Genomic DNA, 26498 nt, shown 5'->3' on the forward strand with positions numbered 1-26498 from the left:
AAACTCATTGATCGGTCATTTCGCGATGGGTTCTTCCCATGTCGCCTCCTTTCCGCAGTGCGAGACCGGGACGTCTGACTTTTCTCAGATTGTGTGCCTCTCCGCTCCTGGAAAGTCTCCCTGTGTCCTTGTCTATCCCCCGTACGCCCTTGATCCTCATCCCGAACAGGTTGAGCGTTTCTGCGGGGAGGTGAAGGATATCTTATGGGAGACGGAGGGAACCGTATATGCGACGGTGGCTGCCTCCCTTGCCTCGGCCTAGAGGGTCCAGAATTTGCCCGAGATTGGTCAGTCACGTTCGGTGCGCTACCAGGAACCTGAGTCCGAGCCTTGGTAGGAGCTCGGTTATTCTCAGTTCCTGCAGGCACTTCCACAGGTGGATTAGGCGGGACCCGAGCTCGGGTACTCCTCTGGGGCCTAGGAGGAGCAAATGGCTCTGCTGGTGCCGGAGGTTGAATCGGCCTCCTCGTGGCAGCATCTTTTCGTGGTCGTCCACGGGGCCTCCATGGAGGAACATGCACGTCCCTTGGAGGAGGGACTTGGTTTTCGCGCTGAGGCGGGGGCTGAGCCACCTGCGCCTCTGCGGCCATCCTAGTCAACTCCTCATTCCGTTTGTTGGCTTCTGCCAACAGCTGTTTCAAGTGCCGGTTTTCCAGTTCTACAATAGGAACGTAACGCTCAGGATTGTAGTACATATCCTCATCCCTCGGTGGAGGCGGTGGTCCCCGGGAATCAGAGGACCCACTTCTCTCCTCAGACTCCGAGTTCTTCATTGGTTGTTTTCCAGGACGCCTTGGGTAGCTTTCAATAGGGGTGTTCTGATTGTTTGTAGCCATGAATCTCTCAGGGATGAATGCTTAAGGCTCTCAATGAAAGCACCAAACTGTTGACGCCGTTTTTCGTCAACAGATAAAAGAAGAGCACAAAAACAATGAATGACAATGGCCAAACGAAACAAACAAATCAAACACACGGTTTTTTACGTGGTTCAGCAGTTAAATCTGCCTAGTCCACGAGTCTCTGTTATTAATCTTAAGATTATCTCTGAAAAATTCTTTAGCATGAATTCTCCAGAGTTTTCTCTCAAGGATCAGAATTTCGGTCCTTTACAATAGTGCATGGCCTCTCTATTTATAGAGAAGGCTGCAGAATACTATCCCACATATTTTGGGTAGTTACTCTTTTGTGAATAAAATAAATGGCTTTAAATTCCTATAATCAGATATAAAAGGAAACGTCCCTGAAGACCAGGAAACGCATAACTGACCAAATAATATCCCACGATTCTTAGGGATTTACATTAATAAATGAGGATTTCATCTCATATTTATAACACTTGTAAATATTCAAGGTGATTATCGCGTATCTCTAAGGCTTTAGCATCTCAGGTCTCACGTCATTTTTCGAGCTAATGGCATCTCCCGAGATCACGTGTCTTTCGAGATCGTACGTACATCTAGCTCGAGACCCCCGATCCGAAGTCGTCCTCGAAGATAAGTGTGTTCTCGGAGCTACCTTTCGAGATCGAGATCGTTTCAAGCTCATATATTCGAGGTCATGTATCGTACTTTGCAGGCTCGATATACAATCCTGGAGCATACTTCAATCCTTACGAGACCATTTGTTGAGAATCCAACTTTTGAGGTCATATTTACCATGGCTCGAAATCTGGGTAGAACAACACATATTCTTTTTGTTGGCATCTATGTAACTAAGCAAAGTTCCCTCGCCAGTAGTTGCAATTCTAGGAAATTACCTAAGGCAGGAGTTCTTGAATGCCCAGCAGCTCCCTCCGAAAATGAGGACTTCTGGGATGTACGCCTTCGAGAATGTTCTAATGGACTTCCTTCCTCTGAAAAATATGTTGATTCAAATTTAGATTCAGATCCATCATTCCTGCTAACCCCATCAGAAAACCAACTCATTGAAGTCTCTTCTCCAACAACCCGTCCTCTATGATCCCATCGAAAGCTCCATGTTGGGGAACATCGAATGTTCCGATGAAAAATTTCACTAGTCGACCCATTTGTTATAGTCTTCTCCTTAACAACCACACAACAAGCTGCCCCCATGCTCAAAAATTGACACCAGAATTAAACTTCTAATCATAAAACCTCACCTCTTGCTCCACATTCTCTCACCCCAAAAGCAGTTCCTCTGAAAAATTACAATAAAAAAAATGAACCCATCAATTTAAATGACCAGCAGACCAGCAGTAGGTTCTCAAATTCCCGTAATCACCGCAATAAACAATGATTTGAACACAATAAAATAAACCTAATTGCTCAAGATAAAAGATTCCCAATATAAAAAGAGTCACGGGTCTCAAATCCTTTCCTATTTGCAGTTAAAATAGAATATAAATTCAATTAGAACAAACAATACGATTCTGTAGTCAACACATGCATTGTTTACCAGTCAAATGAACCCATAATTGTCAAAATAAAGGAACCCTCCTACTTTTAAATAAACCAATACATATATACCACTTCATATATCTTTTCACTTAGTTTTTCAAACACACATTATTATGGATGGGGACCGACCAACCAGTCGACAGACGTACAATCCCACTGAAAACCCTAACAACAAACAAAAACGAAAAGGAAAACAGCAACAACCATTTCTTGCACAGAATTAGAAACAGGACCTGAAAATCGATTAAATCTGATAAACATAAGAAGAGTGAGGTACTGACCTAATCCAATCCTAGGCCCTAAAAATAGAGAAACTCTAAGACAGTATGAAGGAGATCCGGAATTCAAGGCCGCAAAGAAGATTTCTCAGTCAAAACCCCCAAATAAATTCAAAATCACAAAACAACCAATAAAAACCTAACCCTAAATACTATTATTATTATTAATAAGTATAATAGACAAAAAAATATATAAAATATACAATAATTATTAATATATATTCTTATATTAATCAATTACCAAGTTTTCATGGCCATGACCGAAGGACCTTCCGAGTAAAATCACAAAAAACCAGGAACTGACTCAATCTAGAACCACGCTTCTGGCGCTTGGAGAGAAAGAAAGAGTGAGCGAAAAGCTTCAGAGAGAGAAAGTGGCTGCTTTTTAGAGAGACAGAGAGAGACACTGCTCTTTTTTGGGTTGCAGAAGAGAGAGAAAGTGAGAGAGAGAGAGAGAGGTACAGCGGAACGGGTGTAGAATCACGCCTGAGATTTAGAGCTTGGCTCGTTGAAAAATGGTTGTGAGGATGGTGGTTAGGTGGTCGGAGCTGAAGCATGGATTGACTTCGAAGACGGAAGAAAATGGGGGAGTTTTTCTGAAAAAGAAGAAGGAATTAGTAAAAAAGTATAAGGCAGGCGGGTTCCCTAAATAAATTACCGCCCTTTTTTCCCACACACACATATATATATATAAATGTACCATAACTCTTTTTAAATAGTATTATAATGATGTATTATGGTAATGGGTGTTTGGTGTAGTGAACCTTTGGTTGGTGAGAGACTGTACCTTAGTCATCTTGCTTATCAAATTTCTTGAGAGGAGGAAAATCTTACTCATAATCAGTACTTATGTCCGAAGATTCGAAAGCATAAATAGGGCTGCCTTGAAAATCAAAGGATTGGATTTCCACATCAGCTAGTGTGACATAAGTCATCATATACTGGGTGGTAAAGCAACTGGGAATCTTTGTTTGAGTTCTGTCAAAGATTATTTTGACAGAGCCATCTTTTTTTTTTGTGATAAGATGGTTCAGTAAGAGTTTGGAAAACTTTTTGAGGTTGATGGAGCATCTCTTAGTTTGTTGTCCACAAACTGGGTAAAATCTTCATAAGATCATCTGTAGAGATTTGCCTTGGAATATGAATGCATGTTGGGACTTGGGTAGAGTCTACCAAGACCAGTAATGCTTCTTCAGCTATTGGCAAAGAAAGATCCAGAGCGTGATCTTGAAGTCTATATGTCATCTGGTAGTGAAGAGTAGCTCCAATGGAAGTAAGATCTTGGTCAATTCCATAAAGTTAGACCTTTACTTTGAAAGCATCAGTCAAGCGGTTGTCTTTGAGAGACATATTAAAGTTAGGAAATCGTGTAGTTATTACTGTTCCTGTGTTCAATGTAGTTTCTATGGTTGCAATGCTTGCATGTTGGTATTTCCTCATTCGGGTGTCGAGCAGACCCATTCGGCAGCCGATTGGAAGGCCCTTTCGGCCATGATGGGAAATAGCTAAGCAAATGGCACCAAAAGGGATATGGGTGAATCCTTGCGCAATCCACTCAAGAATAAATCCAGGAGGGATTTGTAAAGTGACGAATTGGATCTCAGGAGTAGGTCTCAATTGACACTCGCTGAATTTAGAGGAGAGCCCAAAGGAAGTGATGTGACACTCTAAAATTACTCTTTCTATTTTCTCTTTTTTTTCATATTTTTTTAATTCTTATTTTTCAAATTTATGATTACTAGTTAATAATTAAATTAAAAAACTAAAATATCTAATTTTAAAAAAATTAAAAAAAAAGTAAAGAACAAAAAAATTTAAAAAATGTATTTATGATTAATTAGTAATTAAAGAAAAAAAATATTTATTTAATTTTAAAAAATATATAAAGACGTAGATAGTATTTTTTATTTTCTTTACAAAATTTATGATTTTTAATTTATAATTTAAGAAAAAAATAAATTATGAGTTTTATAATATAAATATATATATATATTAATGTATATAAAGAATTAATTTTTTTTTGAATAAATACATGGTCGAAAAGTTAATTTTAAAAAATAAATGGTCAAAACGAGTAATCGGCCAAAAAACAATGTTCAAATAATCGATCTATTCTTCTTCTTAACGTTTTCATAAAACACGAGGTCTAAAAGTTAATTTTAAAAAAAATAAAGGATCTAAACGGCTGATCAATCAAAATAACCTTTATTATTCAGAATTTATCGAAAATCTATAGGATGTTTGCTATACAATGAACTCTATCATGAAAAAAACTACGGTCAGGATGCCCTCACATGTCCATGTAATGAACATATGGTACGGGTAGAGTGAAAATGAATCTCTACCATACAATCTCTAAAAAAACAATTAAAAATACATATTTTTTTAATCATTACATAAGATTGTGTAAAGCGCGATTATGTTTTGTAGTACCTCTTCTATATAAAAATCTTATATATAATAAGTGTGCAGATAACAAAAATTCTTGGTTATAACGATTTTTTTTGTTAACTTTAACGGAATATTCTAAAATTTAGCAGAATATACTTTTAAAACTAATTAAAAATAAATATTTATTAATTATACTAATATAAATTCAAATGATATAAAATATCATTAGATATTATAAATTTAAATGTTATAAAATATCATTATTATAATAATATTCAATACTAGACTAGATATATATTAATTATATCCATAAAAATTCAAATGTTATAAAATAATATTATTATAATAATATATAACATATAATATTTAATCCTAATTTTTATAAAAATTTTCTAGAATAATATTTAGTAATTATATTAATATAAATTAAAATATTATAAAATATTATTATAATAATATTTAATACAAAACTAAATATTTATAATTATATTAATATAAATTCACATGTTATAAAATATTATTATTACAATAATATATAATACATAATAAATGTATTATATATAATAGTCGTTTGTGTACATATAGTATAACTGTGTAACTATTAAGAAATTAGAATAACATTTATCTTCTATCAAGAATAAAAAAGTTTATTCTCCAATCATTGATGTGTGATTTTAATAATATTATGAATGTTTTATACCAAATAGAGTAGTTTGTGATCTAAAATATTAATATATTATTTTATTTTAAAAAAAAAATTAAAAAAATTTGGTTTAATTTTTCTTTTAATATGTTTATGTCATTCTTTTATATATAATATTTTTTATTTAGTTAAGATTTATATGACAATCATAAATACTTAATAAATTTATAAATAAAACTAAACAAGCGTGCACAATACTTGCACCTAATATACATATATATACTAGTTAGAAGTAACATGCAATGTACGTTCTCTTTAGTGAACTTATATATTTACATGGCTACATGACATGTATATATAAATTAAAATAGTATTTAAAAAGAAATTAATAATAGAAATAAAATAAGAATAGAGAAAGTCATAATGTAGATAGTAGTATAATTGCATCAACTATTTTTAGTTTCTAATGTAACTCTCAATGTCCTTTGGTGATTTTGATAAAGAAAAAGAGCTCCAATCACTTGATAAAAAACAAACTATCACACAAATTTATAAGATTAAAAAATGATATGTATGCCTTTATTATTTTTAAATAAATATGATTTAATTATTTAAATTATATATTATATGTTTAATATAATATTAATATTATACGTGGATTTTAAATTTAGGTTTGTCGCTAGTTGATAGTAGATTATATTATATTCTATGTTTAATATGATATTATTCTAATACTTACTACAAAAACACAAGAGATATACCGAGAACAAAAGTCGTTAGTGGAGGTCCGAATTTTCTCGGTACAGCTTCTACCAACAACATGTTCTCGGCAGAAGGTTCTCGGTACCTCCTCGTCGGTAGAGGGAAAATTCTACTGAGGACATTGAATACATTCTCATTATAGGATGTACCGAGGATATTGTGCTCGGTATAGAGTTGACAATATCGTCAATGAAACCTGTCCAATTGTCATCTAGATGGGCTTTTTTTTATATGTGCAATGTTTATTCATTTATATATTTATTTATTGATTTAATTTGAATAAAATATAAAACAATAGATTAAAATTAAAACACTTATATTAAACATATAAATAAAAACATAAGAGTACATTTGCTGAATCAAAATAAAGAGTTGTCATAAACATGAAAACATAATATTCCATATTAATAAAACTCATACATAAGTCCTACTGACTTGGTGCTCCAACATCGGGATCATCAGGTGGTGGTGGGGCACATTGAGATCCCAGGGTGATACAATGAGTCCGGATGTGCTCCTCTAATTGTCGAACACGCTCTCTCATCCCAGTCATCTCTAGATTGTGGAGGATCAATAGTATATAGAGTTCGGTTCCTTATGTTAATGATACGTCCATATCCTTTCTGGTGGCCACGTCGTTTTCTGAAGACAGTTTGTACCAAAGATAAGTCGTCATCTTCAAGCGCACTCGAAATTGGTATGGAACTCTCAGTATCAGTTGTGTGTGTCTGTTGTGTGTCGCGATATGCGCACAATTCATCCTATGATACAATATATAATGTAATTATGTATTGTAAACAAACAGTTAAAAATTTGAAAAATGTTTAAAAAAATCTTAACATACCTAGGTTTTTTTGGGTGTTTCTGTCACCTACCCTGTGCCTGATTTATGGTGAGTATCCATCCAGCTATACGAGATCAGCTCAAGTTTCCCAGTCTCTAAATTTCTCTGTCACGTACATATTTTTTAAAAAAAATAATAATTAAACATAAATAAGCAAAACAAACTTAAAAAGAATTAATTAACTAACTTTATTATAGTGTAGCGCTGGGATTGACTGAGAACATCCGTAGCTAAGCTCTTTTAGTTTCTTCCTATTTTCCTTGTCGACCCGAGAATGTTTCTGCAAAAAATTTCTATTAGTAATATATTTAATTAAGAGAGTTAAGTTTAGCAAGAAATTAATACCATAATTTCTAGGCGTTAGAAAAATTCAATGGCTTTTTTCCACTGCGTATCTGTGCAACCACCATAATGATTTTCTGGCCCATTAATCATTAAATGTTCCTTTAATATCATACTTCAAATTAGGATACTTTTTTGGTACATGATGTATCAATGCCTCTCAAGATCCTAGACATGTGCCCTAGTCCATATCTGGTACGCCCGATATCAAACAAATCATCCTAAATTACAAACATTTATTAGTAAATATGATATATAATTAAATAAAATTAACATAAATATAGAAATAGTTTACCTCCAGATGTGCAAGTATTCTTTGTTTCGAGGCATTTGGTACTTTTGACCATTGAGGACAGTCTGGATTTGTGTACTATCGAACAAGTAATCCCAGCTCTATTGAGAAATTTGAGCTGTAATATCCGATCTCTTTATATGTTCTCCCTCGCACATCCCACTCGAGAGGGAGAGGACGCCCCAACTCTTCCATTTTTTCTCGCATGTTCGTTCCTTTGTGGTGTTCATGCTTGTTTGGAGGCGCTATTGTATGCAAATTTATTATTTCAAATTAATATCTATTAAATGTTAAAATTTAAGGAGTGTATCAATGTGTAATGTATTACCTCGTTCACAATTAGTTGGGTGATAACTCTTGAATAAAGAGTTATTTCATGTGCTCTTGAACTTATAATTGTGAAAAAATCATGGGTGATGTTAGTTTATTTTTAGCTTTTGTAGCTAACCTTGATGATTTCATTATCTTAATTAAGTTTAATTATTTTTTCAGTTTTTAATAACTATTGGGTTAAAGGTAATAGTTTCATGGATAAATATTCGCACAAGGAATGAACTAACATGTGAAACTATTTTGATTTAATTTTGTTGTTGATGGCTGAATTATTAGGTTTGCTGCAGCAAAACAGAAGCATTTTGATCAGGCAACTTTTGGGCACATGGAACACATGGCAGTCAATGAGTAAGCTAGAAATTTTGGTTGAGGTGGCAAGGGCAGAAAGAATTAGTCAACATATTGGCGAAAAAGACAAAAGAGAAAGGAGGAATTTATGTTTTTGGAGAAAAAGGGGCATTATGGTACTTTTGGGAAAGGGAGGAGAAAACCTAATATACACAAAAGAGGGTTTCAACCGTAAGGAGGAAGCAGCAACCATTTTTGGAAAAGAAAACCAGAAAAAGAAAGGAGAAGAACTCAGAATATCAACAAGGAAGAAGGAGGACAAACAAAGAAAGCTCAAGCATCATTTTGGATTTGTTCTTTCTTCTTTTCCTAAACTTTATTTTATTAATTTCTGAGTTGGATTCTAAATCTGAATATTATGGGCTGTTTTGATTGTGGATTAATGTTTATGAACTCAGCCATGAACTAATTTTTAGGTAGCTTGAATTGTTGATGAACCCTATGTTATAGTCTATCCATTTCTTGCACTTTATTTTAGTATAATCTCCCTTGGTAATTCAAGTGTGCTTATATTAATTTCTTGTTGTTGTTTGACAAGCAATGACAAGTTATTTAATTATGTTTAATGCTGAAAAGATTAAATGTAATAGGAAAAACTTGGATGACACAAGTCATAATCTAGGTTAGGTTATGTTAGTAAGTAACATAGGGATTTGTTATTTGCCTTGTGTAACTTTTGAGAATTAAACTTTGAATTGCATTCTTAAATATGATTTTGCATAGGAATATGTTTAATTAGGTAGAATAATTAATGTCATAAAATTTGGGAAAGTTTTATGAGTGTTTGAATGAATTTTTGTTATCTTGGGAGTTTTGTTAGAAAATTGCTGCAGCAATCTATCTGCAATTTGTTCAGGATGAATAATAGAGGGGAATTCAATAATTCAAGTCCATTTTACAATCCATATATTTCTCCCAATTTTTTTGTTCAGTTCAGTTTTTAATTCCAGTATTTCCATTTTTTTCAATATTTTGCTTAGCCTATAAACAACCCACTTGATTTTTAATTTCTTACAATTGTTTAGTAATTGTTTTGCTTATTTTTTCTCATTTGCAACCCCTGTGGAGACGATATACTTATCATTATATTACTTGTGTGATTACGTGCACTTGCATATTTAAAATCAAATATTAAATTTATCACAACAAGTTTTTGGCGCCGTTGCCGGGGATTGGAATTAGAAATTTTTGTAATATCAATTACTTGCAATTTATTTATTATTCTTTGTTGAGCTGACTTTGTTTGCTTGCTCTTGTGTTTTCTCAAGTGATTTACTATATGAACGAGCAAGAAGACATTGAACTAGCTCCTATTGACCCTGAGATTGAAAGAACAATTAGAAGAAGACTAAGAGAACAACAGGCTCAAAATCATCTTAATATGGCTGGAGAGGTTGAAGGAGTTGAGGGTGCTAATAATGTCACTAACACAATTGCTATGGCTGATGATAGAGAGAGAGCCATAAGGGAGTATGCTGCCCCCATGTTTAATGAGCTAAATCCGGGCATTGTTAGGCCTGAAATTCAAGCACCCCAATTTGAGTTAAAGCCCGTTATGTTCCAAATGTTGCAAACAGTGGGTCAATTTAGTGGGCTGCCTACTGAGGATCCTCATCTTCATCTTCATTCATTTTTGGAGGTGAGTGATTCCTTCAAGCTACAAGGAGTAAGTGATGAGGCCCTAAGGTTGAAATTGTTCCCTTTCTTTTTGAGGGATCGAGCTAGAGCTTGGCTAAACACCCTTCCTCCCGACTCGGTGACTACATGGAATGAGTTGGCTGAAAAATTCTTGATGAATTACTTCCCTCCTACCAAAAATGCCAAGTTTCACAATGAAATTATGTCATTTCAGCAGCTGGAAGATGAATCATTTTGTGAAGCTTGGGAGAGATTCAAGGAGTTATTGAGAAAGTGCCCACACCATGGGATTCCGCATTGTATACAAATGGAAACATTCTAAAATGGGCTCAATTCTTCCACTCGCATGGTGTTAGATGCTTCAGCTAATGGGGCTATTCTCTCCAAGTCCTATAATGAAGCCTATTAGATTTTGGAGAGGATAGCTAGCAACAATTATCAATGGTCCAATGTTAGACCCTCAACAAGTGGAAAAGTGGCTGGTATACTTGAAGTTGATGCATTGACAGCTTTGACTGCTCAAGTTTCTTCAATGACTAACCTTCTCAAGAACATGAGTTTGGGGGGAATGGTACAACCAGTTGCTATGGGACAAGATGCCGATGTATCTTGTGTTTATTGTGGAGATGGGCACTCATTTGAGAGTTGTCCTTCGAATCCCGCTTTGGTTTCTTATGTGGGGAATCAAAATGCCAACTGAAATAACCCATATTCAAACTCTTATAATCCTGGGTGGAGGCATCATCCAAACTTCTCATGGGGGGGTCAAGGAGCTAGTTCAAGCGTAGCACCAATGCAAAACAAGCCTACATATCCATCGGGGTTTTCTCAACAACAACAAAGAGCTCAACCACCTACTCCACAAGTGTCTCAATGAAGCTCTTTGGAGAGTTTAATGAAAGAATATATGGCCAAGAATGACGCTGTGATTCAGAGTCAATCGACATCCTTGAGGAATCTAGAAACTCAATTGGGGCAGCCTGCTAATGAGCTAAGGAATTGACCACAAGGCACCTTGCCTAGTGATACAGAAAATCCAAGGAAAGATGGCAAGGAGCATTGCAAGGAAAAATCTGGATTCTGGAATTGACTGAGGATAATTGTACTAGAAACAGCGATTCCACTTCAATCCAAAGAAGTGTGGACAAAGGAGACAAAGCTGTGAAATCAAAAATTTTAAATGCTGATCCTGAAGCAATTGCTGTAGTAATTCCTCCGCAAAATGCTACACGAAAGCCTATAAGCAAGCCACCTCCACCATTTCCTCAGTGCTTTCAAAAGCAGTAACAAGATGGTCAATTCCAGAGATTTTTAGATGTTTTGAAACAACTTCACATCAATATATCGTTGGTGGAAGCTTTGGAGAAAATGCCCAACTATGTGAAGTTTTTTAAGGATATTTTAACTAAAAAGAGGAGGCTTAGTGAATTTGAAATGGTGGCGTTGACTGAAGGGTGTAGTGCTATATTGAAGAGTAAAATTCCTCCTAAATTGAAGGATCCGGGCAGCTTCACAATTCCTTGTTCTATTGGTGGTAGAGATGTTGGTAGAGCACTTTGTGACTTGGGGGCTAGTATCAATTTGATGCCCATGTCAATTTTCAAGAAGTTGGGGATTGGAGAAGCAAGACCAACCACAATCACTTTGCAATTAGCGGATCGTTCTATGGCACACCCGGAAGGAAAAATTGAAGATATACTTGTGCAAGTTGATAACTTCATTTTTCTGGCTGATTTCATCATCCTTGATTATGAACCGGATAAAGATGTTCCTATTATCTTGGGTAGGCCATTTCTAGCTACTGGGTGGACCTTGATTGATGTACAAAAAGGGGAGCTTACTATGAGGGTGAATGACCAACAAGTGACTTTCAACGTGTTCAACGCTATGAAGTTTCTGGATGAGGTTGAGGAATGCTCTAGGCTAAGTGTAATTGAGTCTATTGTCGCTGAAAAATTACACAAGGAAGCTTGTAAAGATGGAGTGGGGGTGAGGTCACTTGAAGAGCTTGAAAACTTAAGTGAAGAGGAAGAAAGCCAAGTTACATGGGTGGATTCAAAGTAGCCCTTTGCTAAATTTAGGAGGCCTTTTGAGTCTATTGAACTTGTCGGAATGGAATTTTAAGCCTCCTAAGCCTTCTATTCAAGAGCCACCAAGATTAGAGTTGAAGCCTTTGCCTAGTTACTTGAAGTATGCTTATTTGAGAGATAATGAGACATTGCCTGTGATTATTTCAGCCATGTTAAGAGCTGAAAAAGAGAGTTTGTTGCTGGCTGTTTTGAAGAAATACACAAGGGCCATTGGTTGGACTATGGCGGATATCAAGGGATAAGTCCCTCATTTTGTATGCATAAAATTCTATTGGAGGATTGCTGTAATAATTCTATTGAGCAGCAGCGAAGGCTTAATCCTATCATGAAGGAAGTGGTTAGAAAAGAGATAATTAAGTGGCTTGATTATGGAATTGTTTACCCAATTTCAGATAGTTCTTGGGTCAGCCCAATTCAGTGTGTTCCTAAAAAAGGTGGAGTCACAGTGGTGGCTAATGAAAATAATGAGTTGATTCCCATAAGACAAGTGATGGGGTGGCGTGTTTGTATGGACTATCGGAAGTTGAATAAGGTTACTCGTAAAGACCACTTCCCGCTGCCATTCATTGACCAAATGCTTGATCGGTTCGCGGGAAAGGAGTTTTATTATTTCCTCGATGGTTATTCAGGCTATAATCAGATTTCCATCATGCCAGAAGACCAAGAGAAGACTACCTTTACTTGTCCTTATGGAACCTTTGCCTTTAGAAGGATGCCTTTGGGGCTGTGCAACGCCCCCGCCACTTTCCAACGCTGTATGATGGAAATATTTTCAGATATGGTGGAGAAGTCCCTTGAAGTCTTCATGGATGATTTTTCAGTATTTGGGGAGTCTTTTGACACTTGTTTGGCTAACTTGGAGCAAGTCTTGGCTAGATGTGAAGAAACAAACTTGGTACTCAATTGGGAAAAATTCCATTTCATGGTTCAAGAAGGCATTATGTTGGGCCATAGAATTTCTAACAAGGGCATAGAAGTGGATAGAGCAAAGCTGGAAGTCATAGAAAAATTACCACCACCTACTACAGTCAAGGGGATTAGAAGCTTTTTGGGGCATGCGGGCTTCTATAGGAGGTTTATAAAAGATTTTTCAAAGATTCCTAAGCCCCTGTGTTCCTTACTTGAGTAGAATCGAGCATTTGAGTTCACCAAGGAGTGTCAAGAAGCATTTGTGACTTTAAAAAAGGCTCTTATCACCGCACCCATCATTGTAGCTCCAGATTGGTCTCTCCCCTTTGAATTGATGTGTGATGCTAGTGATTTTGCTGTGGGTGCTGTACTTGGGCAGCGAAAAGAGAAGGTTTTTCATTCCATTTACTATGCAAGCAAGACATTCGCCGATGCTCAATTGAACTATACTACCACCAAGAAAGAGCTTTTGGCGGTGGTGTTTGCTTTTGACAAGTTTAGAGCTTATCTTGTGGGGACTAAAGTGGTGGTTTATACAGACCATTCAGCGATCAAGTATCTAATTGCCAAGAAGGATGCTAAGCCACGACTTATTCGATGGGTGTTGCTTCTTCAAGAATTTGACTTGGAAATTCGGGATAGAAAAGGAACGGAGAACGAAGTGGCTGACCATTTTTCTAGACTTGAAGCTGGAAGTGAAAAGCAAAATGAAGGGCCTATTAAAGAGACATTCCCCGATGAGAAATTGTTGGTTGTGAACCAAACCACTACTCCATGGTACATTGATTTTGTCAACTATTTGGTGAGTGGTTTGCAGCCACCTAATTTAAATAGGCAGCAACTCAAGAAGTTCTTTCATGATGTGAGATTATATTATTGGGATGAGCCCTATTTGTACAAACAATGTTCAGATCGAATCATGAGGCGTTGTGTAACGACCCAAAAACTGCTAATAAGGCTTAAGGGCATTGATTAGTGTGCCAGGAGGGCATTAAAGGATTAATTGAGATTTCAATGTGTAATTATATGTTTAGTAATGTTTTTATGATAATATGAAATAAACATGTGATATATGTAAGAACCACATTATTATGTGGGCAGGTCCGCAGAGCACGACTCGAGACGATCCTAGGGTCAGATGGCGGAAAAAGTCACAACGGGACTTAAAATATGACTTTGGACAAGTTAGGAGTATTTTAGGTACTGGGTATCTATTTAGACTATTGGGTTATGAAAATAAATATATGGAGATATATTTGAGGTTAGGATGTCTAGGAGGGAATATTGGGGGATTTTACCATTTTGCCCTCGGGGACGGTTCCGGCACCCCGAGCTTTGGGAATTAACTTAGTGGGTAAGACAAACATAAGGAAACCCTTAGAAGGAAAAGATAAACCGACCAAAACACCTTTCTCTTAGCTCTTTCTTCTCTCTCTCAAGGAAAACAAAGTGAAGAAGCTAAGTGAAAATCCAAAGGAAAACAGAGGGAAATTTGGGACCTTTGAGCTGGGAAATTAAGTTGGACTTTGAGGCTTAGCTCACGAAACAATCCAGGACTAAATCAAGACTAAGGAGGAATTGAGCTGGGAAATCATTGGGAATCAACTGAGTTTTGGTTAGAGGAAGGGTTCTATCAAGAAGGTGATAAAGGCTTAGGCTCGGGAACGGATCGTGCTTGAGGGGCGTTGCTCATAATCAATAATCGTACAGACTAAAGGTAAGAAAACTGCACCTGGTTGAATATATGTGACGGGACTAAGGGTTCCCTATTGTAAAGGCTTGAAATGATGGTAATATGCCATGCAAGCTATTTAGTGAACAACCGGCCTAAGGGTGCCAAGGGCTTAACTAGCGCACAGGGCGCGGCTCGGCCACTGGTAGCCAAGGACAGCTTATTATGCACTGAGCTCGGTTTAAGCGGGCCGAAGTCAGTGGGTTAAACAGAGGGTGCGACCTAAGTCGTCGGCCCTGAATACTATGTGATATGAGTGATTGATTGCATCTTGAATCTGGGTATATGTGCTGAATTAATTGATGAGAAATCATGCTTGATGACTTAACTGTTTGATATCATTGATTGTGTTATATATGATGTTTGCTTGCCGGGCCTTGGCTCACGGGTGCTACGTGGTGCAGGTAAAGGCAAGGGCAAGCTGGACCAGCCTTGATTGGAGAGCTCAGCGAGTGGAATGTACATAGCCAGTTGCTCAGCCGCCACGGTTGAGGTTAGGCAGGGACACGTGACCCAAAGACTGTCTGTTTTTCCTTAGAATGGCTAGTGATTACTCATGTATCTTTGGGAGTCTGTAAATTTGTTTTTAACACTGTTTCTTTTGGGATCCCATGTATATAATAGTTTAATTATATAAAATGAGTCATTTGAGACCAAAGCCTCTTTAACCCTAGCACTTACATGTCTAGTGACACATTTTTAAAATGATGACTTGATTAGCAAGTCTTACACCTTTACAAGTACACAGTGTAGCGGTCTTGGCTATCCAGGGCGTAACACGTTGTGTGCCTGAGGATGAAGTTTCTAACATACTAGAGCATTGTCATTCAGCTCCTTATGGTGGACATTTTGGTGGGCAAAGAACAGCCGCTAAGGTTTTTCAATCGGGGTACTATTTGCCTCTATCTTCAAGGATGCTCATGAATTTGCTAAGACATGTGACCGCTGCCAGCGTGTTGGAAATATTTCAGCAAGGAGTGAAATGCCTTTGAATAGCATCCTTGAAGTGGAATTTTTCGATGTTTGGGGAATCGACTTCATGGGGCCATTTCCACCATCATTTAGAAAATTTGTATATCTTGGTGGTTGTTGACTATGTCTCTAAGTGGGTTGAAGCAGTGGCAAGTCCTACTAATGATTCCAAGGTGGTCATGAAGTTCTTACATAAGCATGTGTTTGTTATATTATTTTATAATATAATGTAAAATTATATTATTTTATAATATAATGTAAAATTATATTATATTATAATATAATGTTTTAGATTAAATAAATGTGACAAAGAGTGTCACATATTGTAACATATAATAGAGAGTTAAAATATTTTGATATATGAGATATATCAAAATAATATAACATATTTGGTGTTACAAATTTGTAACTTCCAAATATTACTCTTTATTGTGTAAATTGTTGTTACACAATATTGAGATGAATTTCATAAAGCCATATGTGATATGGCTGTTAGAGATATGATTTTAACCCCAATAATGTGTTTTGGGAGTTACAAAGTCATTTGGGAGGGTTTGGAACCGTTTGAAAAAACAGCACATTTTTAAGTGCTGAAATTGGTCGATGGCCGCGGCCTGTGGGACAGAGACTAGTGGCCACGACCACTAATGTCTCTGGCCGCGGCCACAGGCCAAAAGCTAACCAATATTTTTTTTAATTTTTTCAATCTTTGTTGAACGGCTCAACAAACCCAAATAACTCCCAAATCTCTTTTTTAATTCCATATTAATCTAATTAAACATTGGTAACAGCCATGGGGGTTGGTGGAATTTGAAATTCAAAGGGTGTCTCTAAACTCAATAAATAGGAGCCTATAGCTCACTTGTAAGACACAACATTTCTATCCATCAGAGCACTTGGCTAGAAACACCTTGAGGCTTGATAATTCCAGAAAGCTTTTCCAATATCTGAGAGAGATCCCTTAGTGCTTGAGTTAGGGGGAAATAAGCTTTCGTACAAAGGTTTTAAACCTTGTTCAAGTTGGTGATCCCCAACCCTCTTCACTTAGGTTGTGTAAGTGAGAGTTTGCTTGTGTTTCTGTTCTTCTTTTTATTCTATTGCTTTTCTTCTTATTCTCTTGTTCTATTTACTTGTATATTTTGTTTAAGAGTTGTAATCTTTTCTTTTGGTCTAAACACTTTATTTTACTTGTAATCTTTTGCTTAGAGTTGTATTCTCACTATTCTCTTCTTCATCATCATCTTCTTCCTTTTCTTTGTTTATTTGTAATTTTCAGTTATAGAGTTGTAACCTTATTTAATCAATCCATTTTTATTTGTAATATTATCGCTTAGAGTTGTAATATTATAATCATTTCCATTGAGGCAAAACAATTTTTTCCTAACATTCAAAAGCTTATCCCCATTGTTTGTTTCAATGAAAGGTGAGACTATCAAAATCATACACCAAGACCTAGTAGGGTGGAATAGGTTTCATGGATTCAATTGAACTTGGTGGTAAGACGAGGTAAGTGTAAATTTTATATAATAGTGATGAAATTTTATTTCATGTATTAGCATGTTTTCCAAATGTTGATATATGAATAATTGTGTAAATGTTAACATGTTAATATATTTTGAGATACATTGTAACATAGGTTACACATCTATTTGTGAAAGTTAAATCCTTAGAAGTGAACTTTTGAGAAGCTCTACATAATTTAGTGATTGTTAATCTTATGTGTATGCTATATGTGAGATAGTAGTACATACATTTGACATGAAAATTATGTTTTGAGAATTTATAAAGCATGATAATTAGGTAGTTTTTGACATGCCTATATATTGATTTTGTGAATCAATAGATATGTGAATTATTGTATGATATTTGTGATATACTTACAATATAATTATGAGATTCAAAATGCATGCTAATATGATGGATATATGTTGACAAATTATGTGAAATTTCTTTGAGACATAATTATGTTAATATATAAAAGTATATTGATATATACATGAGAATTATCATGATTATTATGGTGTGCCATATAATATGATTATTAAGGTGATTATAATATAAATATGTTTCATCCTATACTATTGCAATGTGATGAGTTACCATTTATTTGGTAAATAAAGAGAATTATTTGAGAAATTAAAATTTCTCATTTAAGTGTTGACCATCTCAACTTATGAGATAAGAAAAGATGAACCTTAAAAGGTTACATCTTTTGATAAGTATCTTGCTATTGCAAGAAAAATTGATCAAGGTGGATTCAAAATTGTGGGTTGACATATTGACTCAATAGACTTATAGTCTAAAGTGTGGTCAAATGAAATATATTTGAGAATTATATAGTGACAATAATTCTTAAATATTCAATGTCTCAATGAGGAGACATTACAAAATTGGATAATCAATTTTGAATCTTTACACCAATGGTGAATAATATTGAAGAGAATTTTATTCTTTTTTGGTTAAAGATTGTGATATGTTTAAATTAATCTCACTGAGGAGATAATTTTAAACCAAAGCATTAGAAATCAAAGTGTTTAAATAAATCATTGAGGGTTTATTTTCTTTGATTGAAGTGTTTAAAATTGACGTCTTCAAATTGATTTTGATGAGAAAATCAATGGATGTCAAAATGATGTTTTCAAAATAATCTCAAAGAGACTCTTAGAAAATGCACAAAAGATGTTTAAGAGATTTTGAGATTATTTAGACAATTAAAAGCGAAATTAGTGATTATTTTCTTGAAAAATTTTCACATGGTATTTATATCTCCATGTGAGTTATGGAAAGAAAGAAAACCCAACATAGGGTACTTCAAAGTGTGGGGGTGTCTTGCATATTGCAAGAAAAACGAACCTAATAGAACAAAGTTAAGTTCAAGAGCCACAAAGTGTGCTTTTGTATATTATGCCAACAATAGTAAAGCTTATAGGCTATTAGACTTAGAGTCTAATATAATGATTGAATCTAGAGAAGTTGAATTCTTTGAGAATATGTTATGTGACAACAATTCTCAAGCTTCAACATCTATAAAGGAGAATTTGTTATATGAGAACAATTCTCAAGCTTCTACATCCAAAGTTGATTCTCAAGAGGAGAATTCTCAAAAGAATGTAAAGCAACCCTTCGAAACTAGAAGAAGTCAAAGGCTTAAAAATCATAAAAGTCTAGTAGTGGATGAGATAGATTCTCAACGAATTTCATTCTACATGGTAGAAGGAAATAGAGAGGAAGTCATTAGGAAAATTCCTATTGTACTTCTCGTTGAGGATGATCCTAAGACTTGTAGAGAAGCTATGCAATCGAGAGATAGTGCATTTTGGAAAGAAGCCATCAATGATGAGATGGATTCCATTCTTTCCAATAACACTTGGGAATTGGTAGACCTCCCACTGGGGTCTAAGCCAATTGGGTGTAAGTGGGTATTTAGGAGAAAATACCACACTGACGGCACTATCCAAACCTTTAAAGCTAGATTAGTAGCTAAAGGGTTTAGGCAAAAAGAGGGTATAGATTATTTCGATACCTATGCACCTGTTGCAAGAACAACTTCTATAAGAATTTTGTTCGCTTTAGCTTCTATACACAACTTTTATGTTCATCAAATGGATGTCAAAACGACATTCCTTAATGGTGACCTCAATGAGGAGGTCTATATGGAACAACCCGAAGGGTTTGTCCTACCAAAATATGAACATAAAGTTTGTAGACATGTAAAATCCTTATATGGATTGAAATAAGCTCCTAAGCAATGGCATGAGAAATTTGATCAAGCCATCATGTCTAATGGGTTTAGACATAACAATGGAGACAAGTGTTTGTATTCCAAAACTTGTAAGGGATATGTGATCATTGTTTGCTTATATGTGGATGACATGCTTATTCAAAGTAATAGCATGAAAGGGATAGAAGAAACGAAGAGGTTTCTATCATCAACCTTCAAGATGAAAGATCTTGGAGAAGTTGATACCATACTCGGTACCAAAGTAAAGAAACATAGCGGGGGTTTTGCGTTAGGGCAAGCCCACTATGTTGAGAAAGTATTGAACAAATTTAACCATCTCAAGGTTAAAGATGCCAATACTCCATTCGATCATAGTGTAAAACTAGAGAAGAATGAAGGAAGAGCGGTGGCTCAATTGGAGTACGCTAGTGCTATAGGGAGTCTAATGTACGATGCCCAGTGTACTAGACCTAATATAGCATTTGCGGTAAGTGAACTTAGTAGGTTTACAAGTAATCCAAGTGTGGATCACTGGAAGGCAATTGGAAGAGTCCTAGGTTATCTTAAGAAAACCAAAGGACTAAGCCTTCACTACTCCAAATTTCCTTCGATTTTAAAAGGATATACAGATGCTAGTTAGATATCCAATCTTGGGGAAAACTTGTCCACAACTGGTTGGGTATTTACACTTGGTGGAGGTGCAATTTCTTGGGGTTCCAAGAAAAAAACTTGTATATCTCATTCCACTATGGAAGCAGAGTTCATAGCTCTAGCTGCTACCGGCAAAGAGACCGAATGGTTAAGGGATCTGTTGATAGAGATTCCCCTATTCAAAGATAATGTATCTACTATATCGATACATTGTGATAGCCAAGCAACATTGGCTAGAGCATACAGCAAAGTGTATAATGGGAAGTCTAGACACATTAGTCTAAGACATGGATATGTAAGAGAATTGATTCAAAGAGGAGTAATCTCAATATCCTATGTGAGAACAAGTGAAAATCTGGCGAATCCTTTCACTAAGTCACTAACGAGGGATTTAGTGGCTGCATCATCTCGAGGGATGGGACTTAAACTCCCTAAAGAGATTCACGATTGATGGTAACCTATCTTAACACTAGTTAGGTTCAATAGGTAATGACAAGTCAATCAAGTGAATATTAGTTGTACTCAAAACAAGTGAATATTGGGTACTTGTGTGTTACCAAGTGGAGGGTTAAAACCGAAAGGGTTTTTAATAGAATTCAGTCTTGTAAAGACAACTATTTTTGGTAACGAAATACTGTAAGAATTCCACCTATATGGACCTAGGGGTGGTGCCGCCTCTCATGAGAATTGGGAGTATTCTCAAGAACGTCCATGAATGGAAAGTGCACATGGCCATTAACGATGCAAAGCGAGACATAGAGGTCTCAAGTGAACATCGCAAAGGTGTGTGTGTTATCACAGATTTGTCATCATGAAAAGATGGTTCAATGCCTAGTGCAACCTAATTTTCGACAATTTTGTGATAATTACACTATAGTAAAGTTCAAATTGAAAAACACTTTTCTTTATGCACTAATGCAATGACTCCTATAAGAGAGAGTTCTTATTTAATCAAGTGGGGGATATGTTGTATTTCAAAATATAATGATTGATTAAATAAGTGTTACAATAGATAACTATTTAATCTTGTAGGAGAATGTTATATTATTTTATAATATAATGTAAAATTATATTATATTACAATATAATGTTTTAGATTACATAAATGTGACAAAGAGTGTCACATATTGTAACATATAATAGAGAGTTACAATATTTAGATATATGAGATATATCCAAATAATGTAACATATTTGGTGTTACAAATTTGTAACTTCCAAATATTACCCTTTATTGTGTAAATTGTTGTTACACAATATTGCGATGAATTTCATAAATCCATATGTGATATGGCTGTTAGAGATATGATTTTAACCCCAATAATGTGTTTTGGGAGTTACAAAGTCATTTGGAAGGGTTCGGAACCGTTTGGAAAAACAACACATTTTTAAGTGCTGAAATTGGTCGGTGGTCGCGGCCTGTGGAACAGAGACTAGTGGCCACGACAACTAATGTCTCTGGCCACGGCCACAGGCCAAAAACTGACCAATTTTTTTTTTCAGTTTTTTCAATCTTTGTTGAACGGCTCAAAAAACCCAAATAACTCCCAAATCTCTTTTTTAATTCCATATTAATCTAATTAAACATTGGTAACAGCCATGGGGGTTGGTGGAATTTGAAATTCAAAGGGTGTCTCTAAACTCAATAAATAGGAGCCTATAGCTCACTTGTAAGACACAACATTTCTATCCATCAGAGCACTTGGCTAGAAACACCTTGAGGCTTGATAATTCCAGAAAGCTTTTCCAATATCTGAGAGAGATCCCTTAGTGCTTGAGTTAGGGGGAAATAAGCTTTCGTACAAAGGTTTTAAACCTTGTTCATGTTGGTGATCCCCAACCCTCTTCACTTAGGTTGTGTAAGTGAGAGTTTGCTTGTGTTTCTGTTCTGCTTTTTATTCTATTGCTTTTCTTCTTATTCTCTTGTTCTATTTACTTGTATATTTTGTTTAAGAGTTGTAATCTTTTCTTTTGGTCTAAACACTTTATTTTACTTGTAATCTTTTGCTTAGAGTTGTATTCTCACTATTCTCTTCTTCATCATCATCTTCTTCCTTTTCTTTGTTTATTTGTAATTTTTAGTTATAGAGTTGTAACCTTATTTAATCAATCCATTTTTATTTGTAATATTATTGCTTAGAGTTGTAATATTATAATCATTTCCATTGAAGAAAAACATTTTTTTCCTAACAGTGTTCACCCGCTTTGGCACTCCAAGGGCGCTTATAAGTGATGAAGGCACCCACTTTGTGAACAAGATTTTGGCAGCTTTGTTAGCCAAATATAGTGTGAAACACAAGATTGCCACCGCCTACCACCCCCAAACCAATGGTCAAGCGGAAATATCCAATAGGGAGATCAAGGGAATCCTAGAGAAAGTGGTGAATCCTAGTAGAAAGGATTGGTCTCAGCGATTGGATGATGCTCTTTGGGCCTATCAAAAGGCTTTCAAAACCCCTTTGGGAATGTCACCGTATCGATTGGTTTTTGGGAAAGCTTGCCATTTGCCAGTTGAGTTGGAGCATAAGGCATATTGGGCCACTAAGAAACTGAATATGGATCTCCAAGCTGCTGGAGAAGCTCGAAAGTTACAGTTAAATGAGTTGGAAGAGATGAGGTTGCTCTCCTATGAAAATGCTAAGTTGTATAAGGAGAAAACTAAGAGGTGGCATGATCATAAAATTCAAGCTGGGGTCTTTGAGAAGGGGCAGAAAGTATTGCTCTTCAACTCACGCTTGAAGTTGTTTGCTGGCAAGTTAAAGTCCCGCTGGTCTGGCCCATTCACAGTGGTGCAAGTTTACCCCTTTGGAGCAGTTGAAGTTCGCGAAGATCAATCCGGAAGGGAGTTTAAAGTGAATGGGCAGCGGCTGAAACATTATTGGGGAGGTGAGGTCAACCGCGAGAAGACCTCCATCACTTTGGAGGATCCTTAAAGCTGTGGTTGTTTTGGGTTGTCATGTGATTTAGGCACTAATTTAAAGACAACCCCAAAAGAAGCAAGTGTAAAATGATATTGTATATAAAAAAAACAAAAAAAAAAAGAAGAGAGAAAACAGGAAGAACAAAAATATATATATACATACATATGAGTGTTTTTAATTATTTTTATTTTTATTTTTACTTTTTGTAATTTTAATTTCATTTTATTGTGATGTTTTGGAGTGGTTTTATGTGTATTTTGGTGTTTCAGGTGTTAAGACAACAAGAAACAGAGTGTTTTGGAAGTTATTTTGGAGTCTGAAGGTTTTGCGAGAGTTTTACTTTAGCAAAATGAACGCAAAACATTTCTAAAAATAAAAGGGAGTTACGTCAAATTTGGGTTGCTGAAGCAAAACGATGGCAAAATGTTAGTAATCTGGGCAGAAAAAAAATCCTTCGTCGTGGTTTCATTCAGAGGCATATATATAATACTATATACAAAAAAAAAATTACTATATTTAATATTATTTATATATTTTTTACTACATATATATATGTTAATATATAACTATATAAATATATACATACACATAAATATGTATTTAATAAATATATATACTATAACCTATATGAAAAAATATATATATACATATATTCAGAAAATTTTATATTATTTTTAAAATCCATATGTGTATATAGGATATTTACCCATCTTCACCATTACCCTAACCCATCTCTGCCCAGAAACCCAACTGTGTGAACCCCAATCCTCGGCACCACCCAGTCGCGCAGCCATAAACCCAAGCGCACCAGTCCAGACCGAGAAGCCCTCTGCCCACCCATTCGCCCAAAACTGAGCCTTGGATCCCAGGCGCCCCTGCCCCTGCCCTTCGCACGCCTCAACCCAGCCGGGAGAAACTCCTCACCAGCCAAACCATATCCGAACAAACCTAGACCAAGGCCCACCACCTCCCATCCATCCCCAAACCTCAATAGCAATATCCCACTCCACCCAGCTGAGAAGCTCTCTGCCCAAAACACTGACCTTTACCACCCAGACAAGAAGCACGACGAACCCAGGCGCATCCAAGTCCCTGTGCAGTCCCAATCCGAGCCTAGGTGGTTCCAAGCGAACCCAGCACCCCAGAACCAAGCACGGCTCTATTTGCGCGCCTCCTTGACCAGTGAGTTAGGTCTGTGCCCTCCTGCCGTTCGCAAGCCTTCTCCAAGTGCACCCTGCAGCTTAGGCATCCGACTGCACCCACACTCTCGGCACCTATGCACCAAGCTCCTCACGAGCCATAATTTGGGGTACTAATTATTTGTTCTATTATACTCTTGTGAATATTGCTGGGCATTGGACTTCTCTGCTAGTGTTTTCTTTTGGGAGTCAGCTATTGGATTATTGGTTGACAGTGTTTATTATACTGCTCTGTTGCTGTGTTGCTCTGTACCACTCTCTTTACTAATAAGCAGAATATTGGTTTGTTTGGGTGCTTCTTTTGTTGTGTGGTACCCTTGTGATTTAGCTGCTGCCTTTTTGCCCAACATGACCACTAAAACACGAGCACCGAGAAAGAAGCCAAAAACTACCCCACCATTCCCTGTCCCACCACTAGATAAACCAAAATCTACACCAATCTATATCCCACAAACAACCACAACAACCAAAAAGACATCCAAAACCACCACTGCCCCACCAAAGGCCCCACAAATTCCCACTGCCCCATTACTATTGCCTCCTCCAACAGCTATAAATACTCCTACCTCCACCAAAACTACCCCACCTGCCACCAAATCAACACCAACCTGACCCAAATACAAAAGATCCGCCCAACAAGCATCAACCGCACCCCCACCAAAGCAACAAAAGACTTCCACTACCACAAAAGCTGCCTCCCAGCCAACACACACAGCTGTCCCACCTCCTAAATCCAAGAAAACGCTTACCCCTTTAGGTCCTGCCAAAAAATTTGTTTCTGCTCAAGCCAAGTCCAAATATGAGTCTATTAAGACAAAGATATTGTTTCCAGAAAGAGGATTTTTGCCTACCACTATGGAGGTGCCTGCTTTTATCAGTATATTCATTGAGTAGCACAATCAGGAACTTTTCTATCAGAAACTAGAGCATGCCATTATTTCCTTGGTGCGAGAATTTTATGCCAACCTTGCCTCCATTGAGAATTCTGCAGTGTTGGTTGGTGGCAAGGTTGTCTCTTTTGCTTGTGAGGCTATTAATGCCCTCTTTGGGTTAGCCAGTGTTGACTGCGCTATTTATAATGAAATGATCTTGGCCTCGTCCCCAGATGACTTTGACAAGGCTCTACAACGTATCGCAGCTCCCGGAGCTTAGTGGTGCATATCTTTTGGTAGTGTGCGCACTCTCTTGCACACCTTTATTTTTCCAAAAGTTGGAGTGTGGTTAAACTTTCTGAAGTGCCGCTTGTTGCCCACCACGCATGACACTACGGTGTCCAAGGAGAGGGTGCTCCTGTTATATTGTATGCTGGCTAGGCTGAGTATCAATGTAGGCCAGTTAATCTCTAGGCAGATTGGTAGCTGTGCTAGGAAGAAAAAGGGGAAGTTGTTATTTCCCTCACTCATTACACAGTTGTGCATTAGAGTTGGGGTGCCTTTTGCCTCCACAGAGGATATACTTTTCGAGTGCCGGGACATTGATTTCACTCTCAATGGTTAGACTCGTGCACTTGCCTCAGTAGCTGGGCCCTCTACCATGCCTCCCCCAGTTCCACTCACTGACCTCATTGCTCAGCAGCAGGAGATTCTTGGACAGAAGGTGTCTCTGGAAGCTCAGCAGCATGCTTACTGGAAGTATGCTAAGCAGCGGGATGTCGCTCTCATCAAGTCCCTCCAGTGAAACTTCAACAAACCAACTACTGCATTTCCAGTATTCCCCAGCTCCATCTTGGAGGCGTGGACCGCGCTAGTTGTGCATTATGACCCTAGTCCTTCGGATGCTGATTTCGAGGACTAGGAGGAGGGAGCCTCTTAAACCCACCTCTTGATTTGTATTTATTATTCTGTAATTAATTCTTGTTTTGAATTATCTTGTTGTCTACCTTTATTGTCTATTGTTTTGTATTGCTTCTGTGTTGTTCTGTTGATTGTTATGTTCCTGTCTTGTTGTTTAGTTATTCTGTTAGCGATACTCTTTGCTTTTGTTCATGTGTAACTAGGGGGCTCAATGACGACTTCT

General features: G+C 36.6%; 1 protein-coding gene and 1 non-coding gene across 2 annotated transcripts; one reads left to right on the forward strand and one right to left on the reverse strand.

Annotated features, from left to right (window-relative positions):
* Positions 1–10473: 10473 nt before the first annotated feature.
* Positions 10474–10579, reverse strand: LOC133827998 (small nucleolar RNA R71). Its single transcript, XR_009890643.1, has one exon. It is a non-coding gene; the product is annotated as a small nucleolar RNA R71 (small nucleolar RNA).
* Positions 10580–11722: 1143 nt separating this feature from the next.
* On the forward strand, positions 11723–12620 carry LOC133824470 (uncharacterized). The gene is made up of 3 exons (XM_062257355.1): positions 11723–12109; positions 12182–12328; positions 12414–12620. The coding sequence occupies exons 1-3, from the start codon at positions 11723–11725 to the stop codon at positions 12618–12620; spliced, it is 741 nt and encodes a 246-aa protein (XP_062113339.1).
* Positions 12621–26498: the final 13878 nt, after the last annotated feature.

This window comes from Humulus lupulus, chromosome 3, assembly GCF_963169125.1.
Source record: "Humulus lupulus chromosome 3, drHumLupu1.1, whole genome shotgun sequence".
In the NCBI taxonomy this organism is placed as follows: Eukaryota; Viridiplantae; Streptophyta; class Magnoliopsida; order Rosales; family Cannabaceae; genus Humulus; species Humulus lupulus.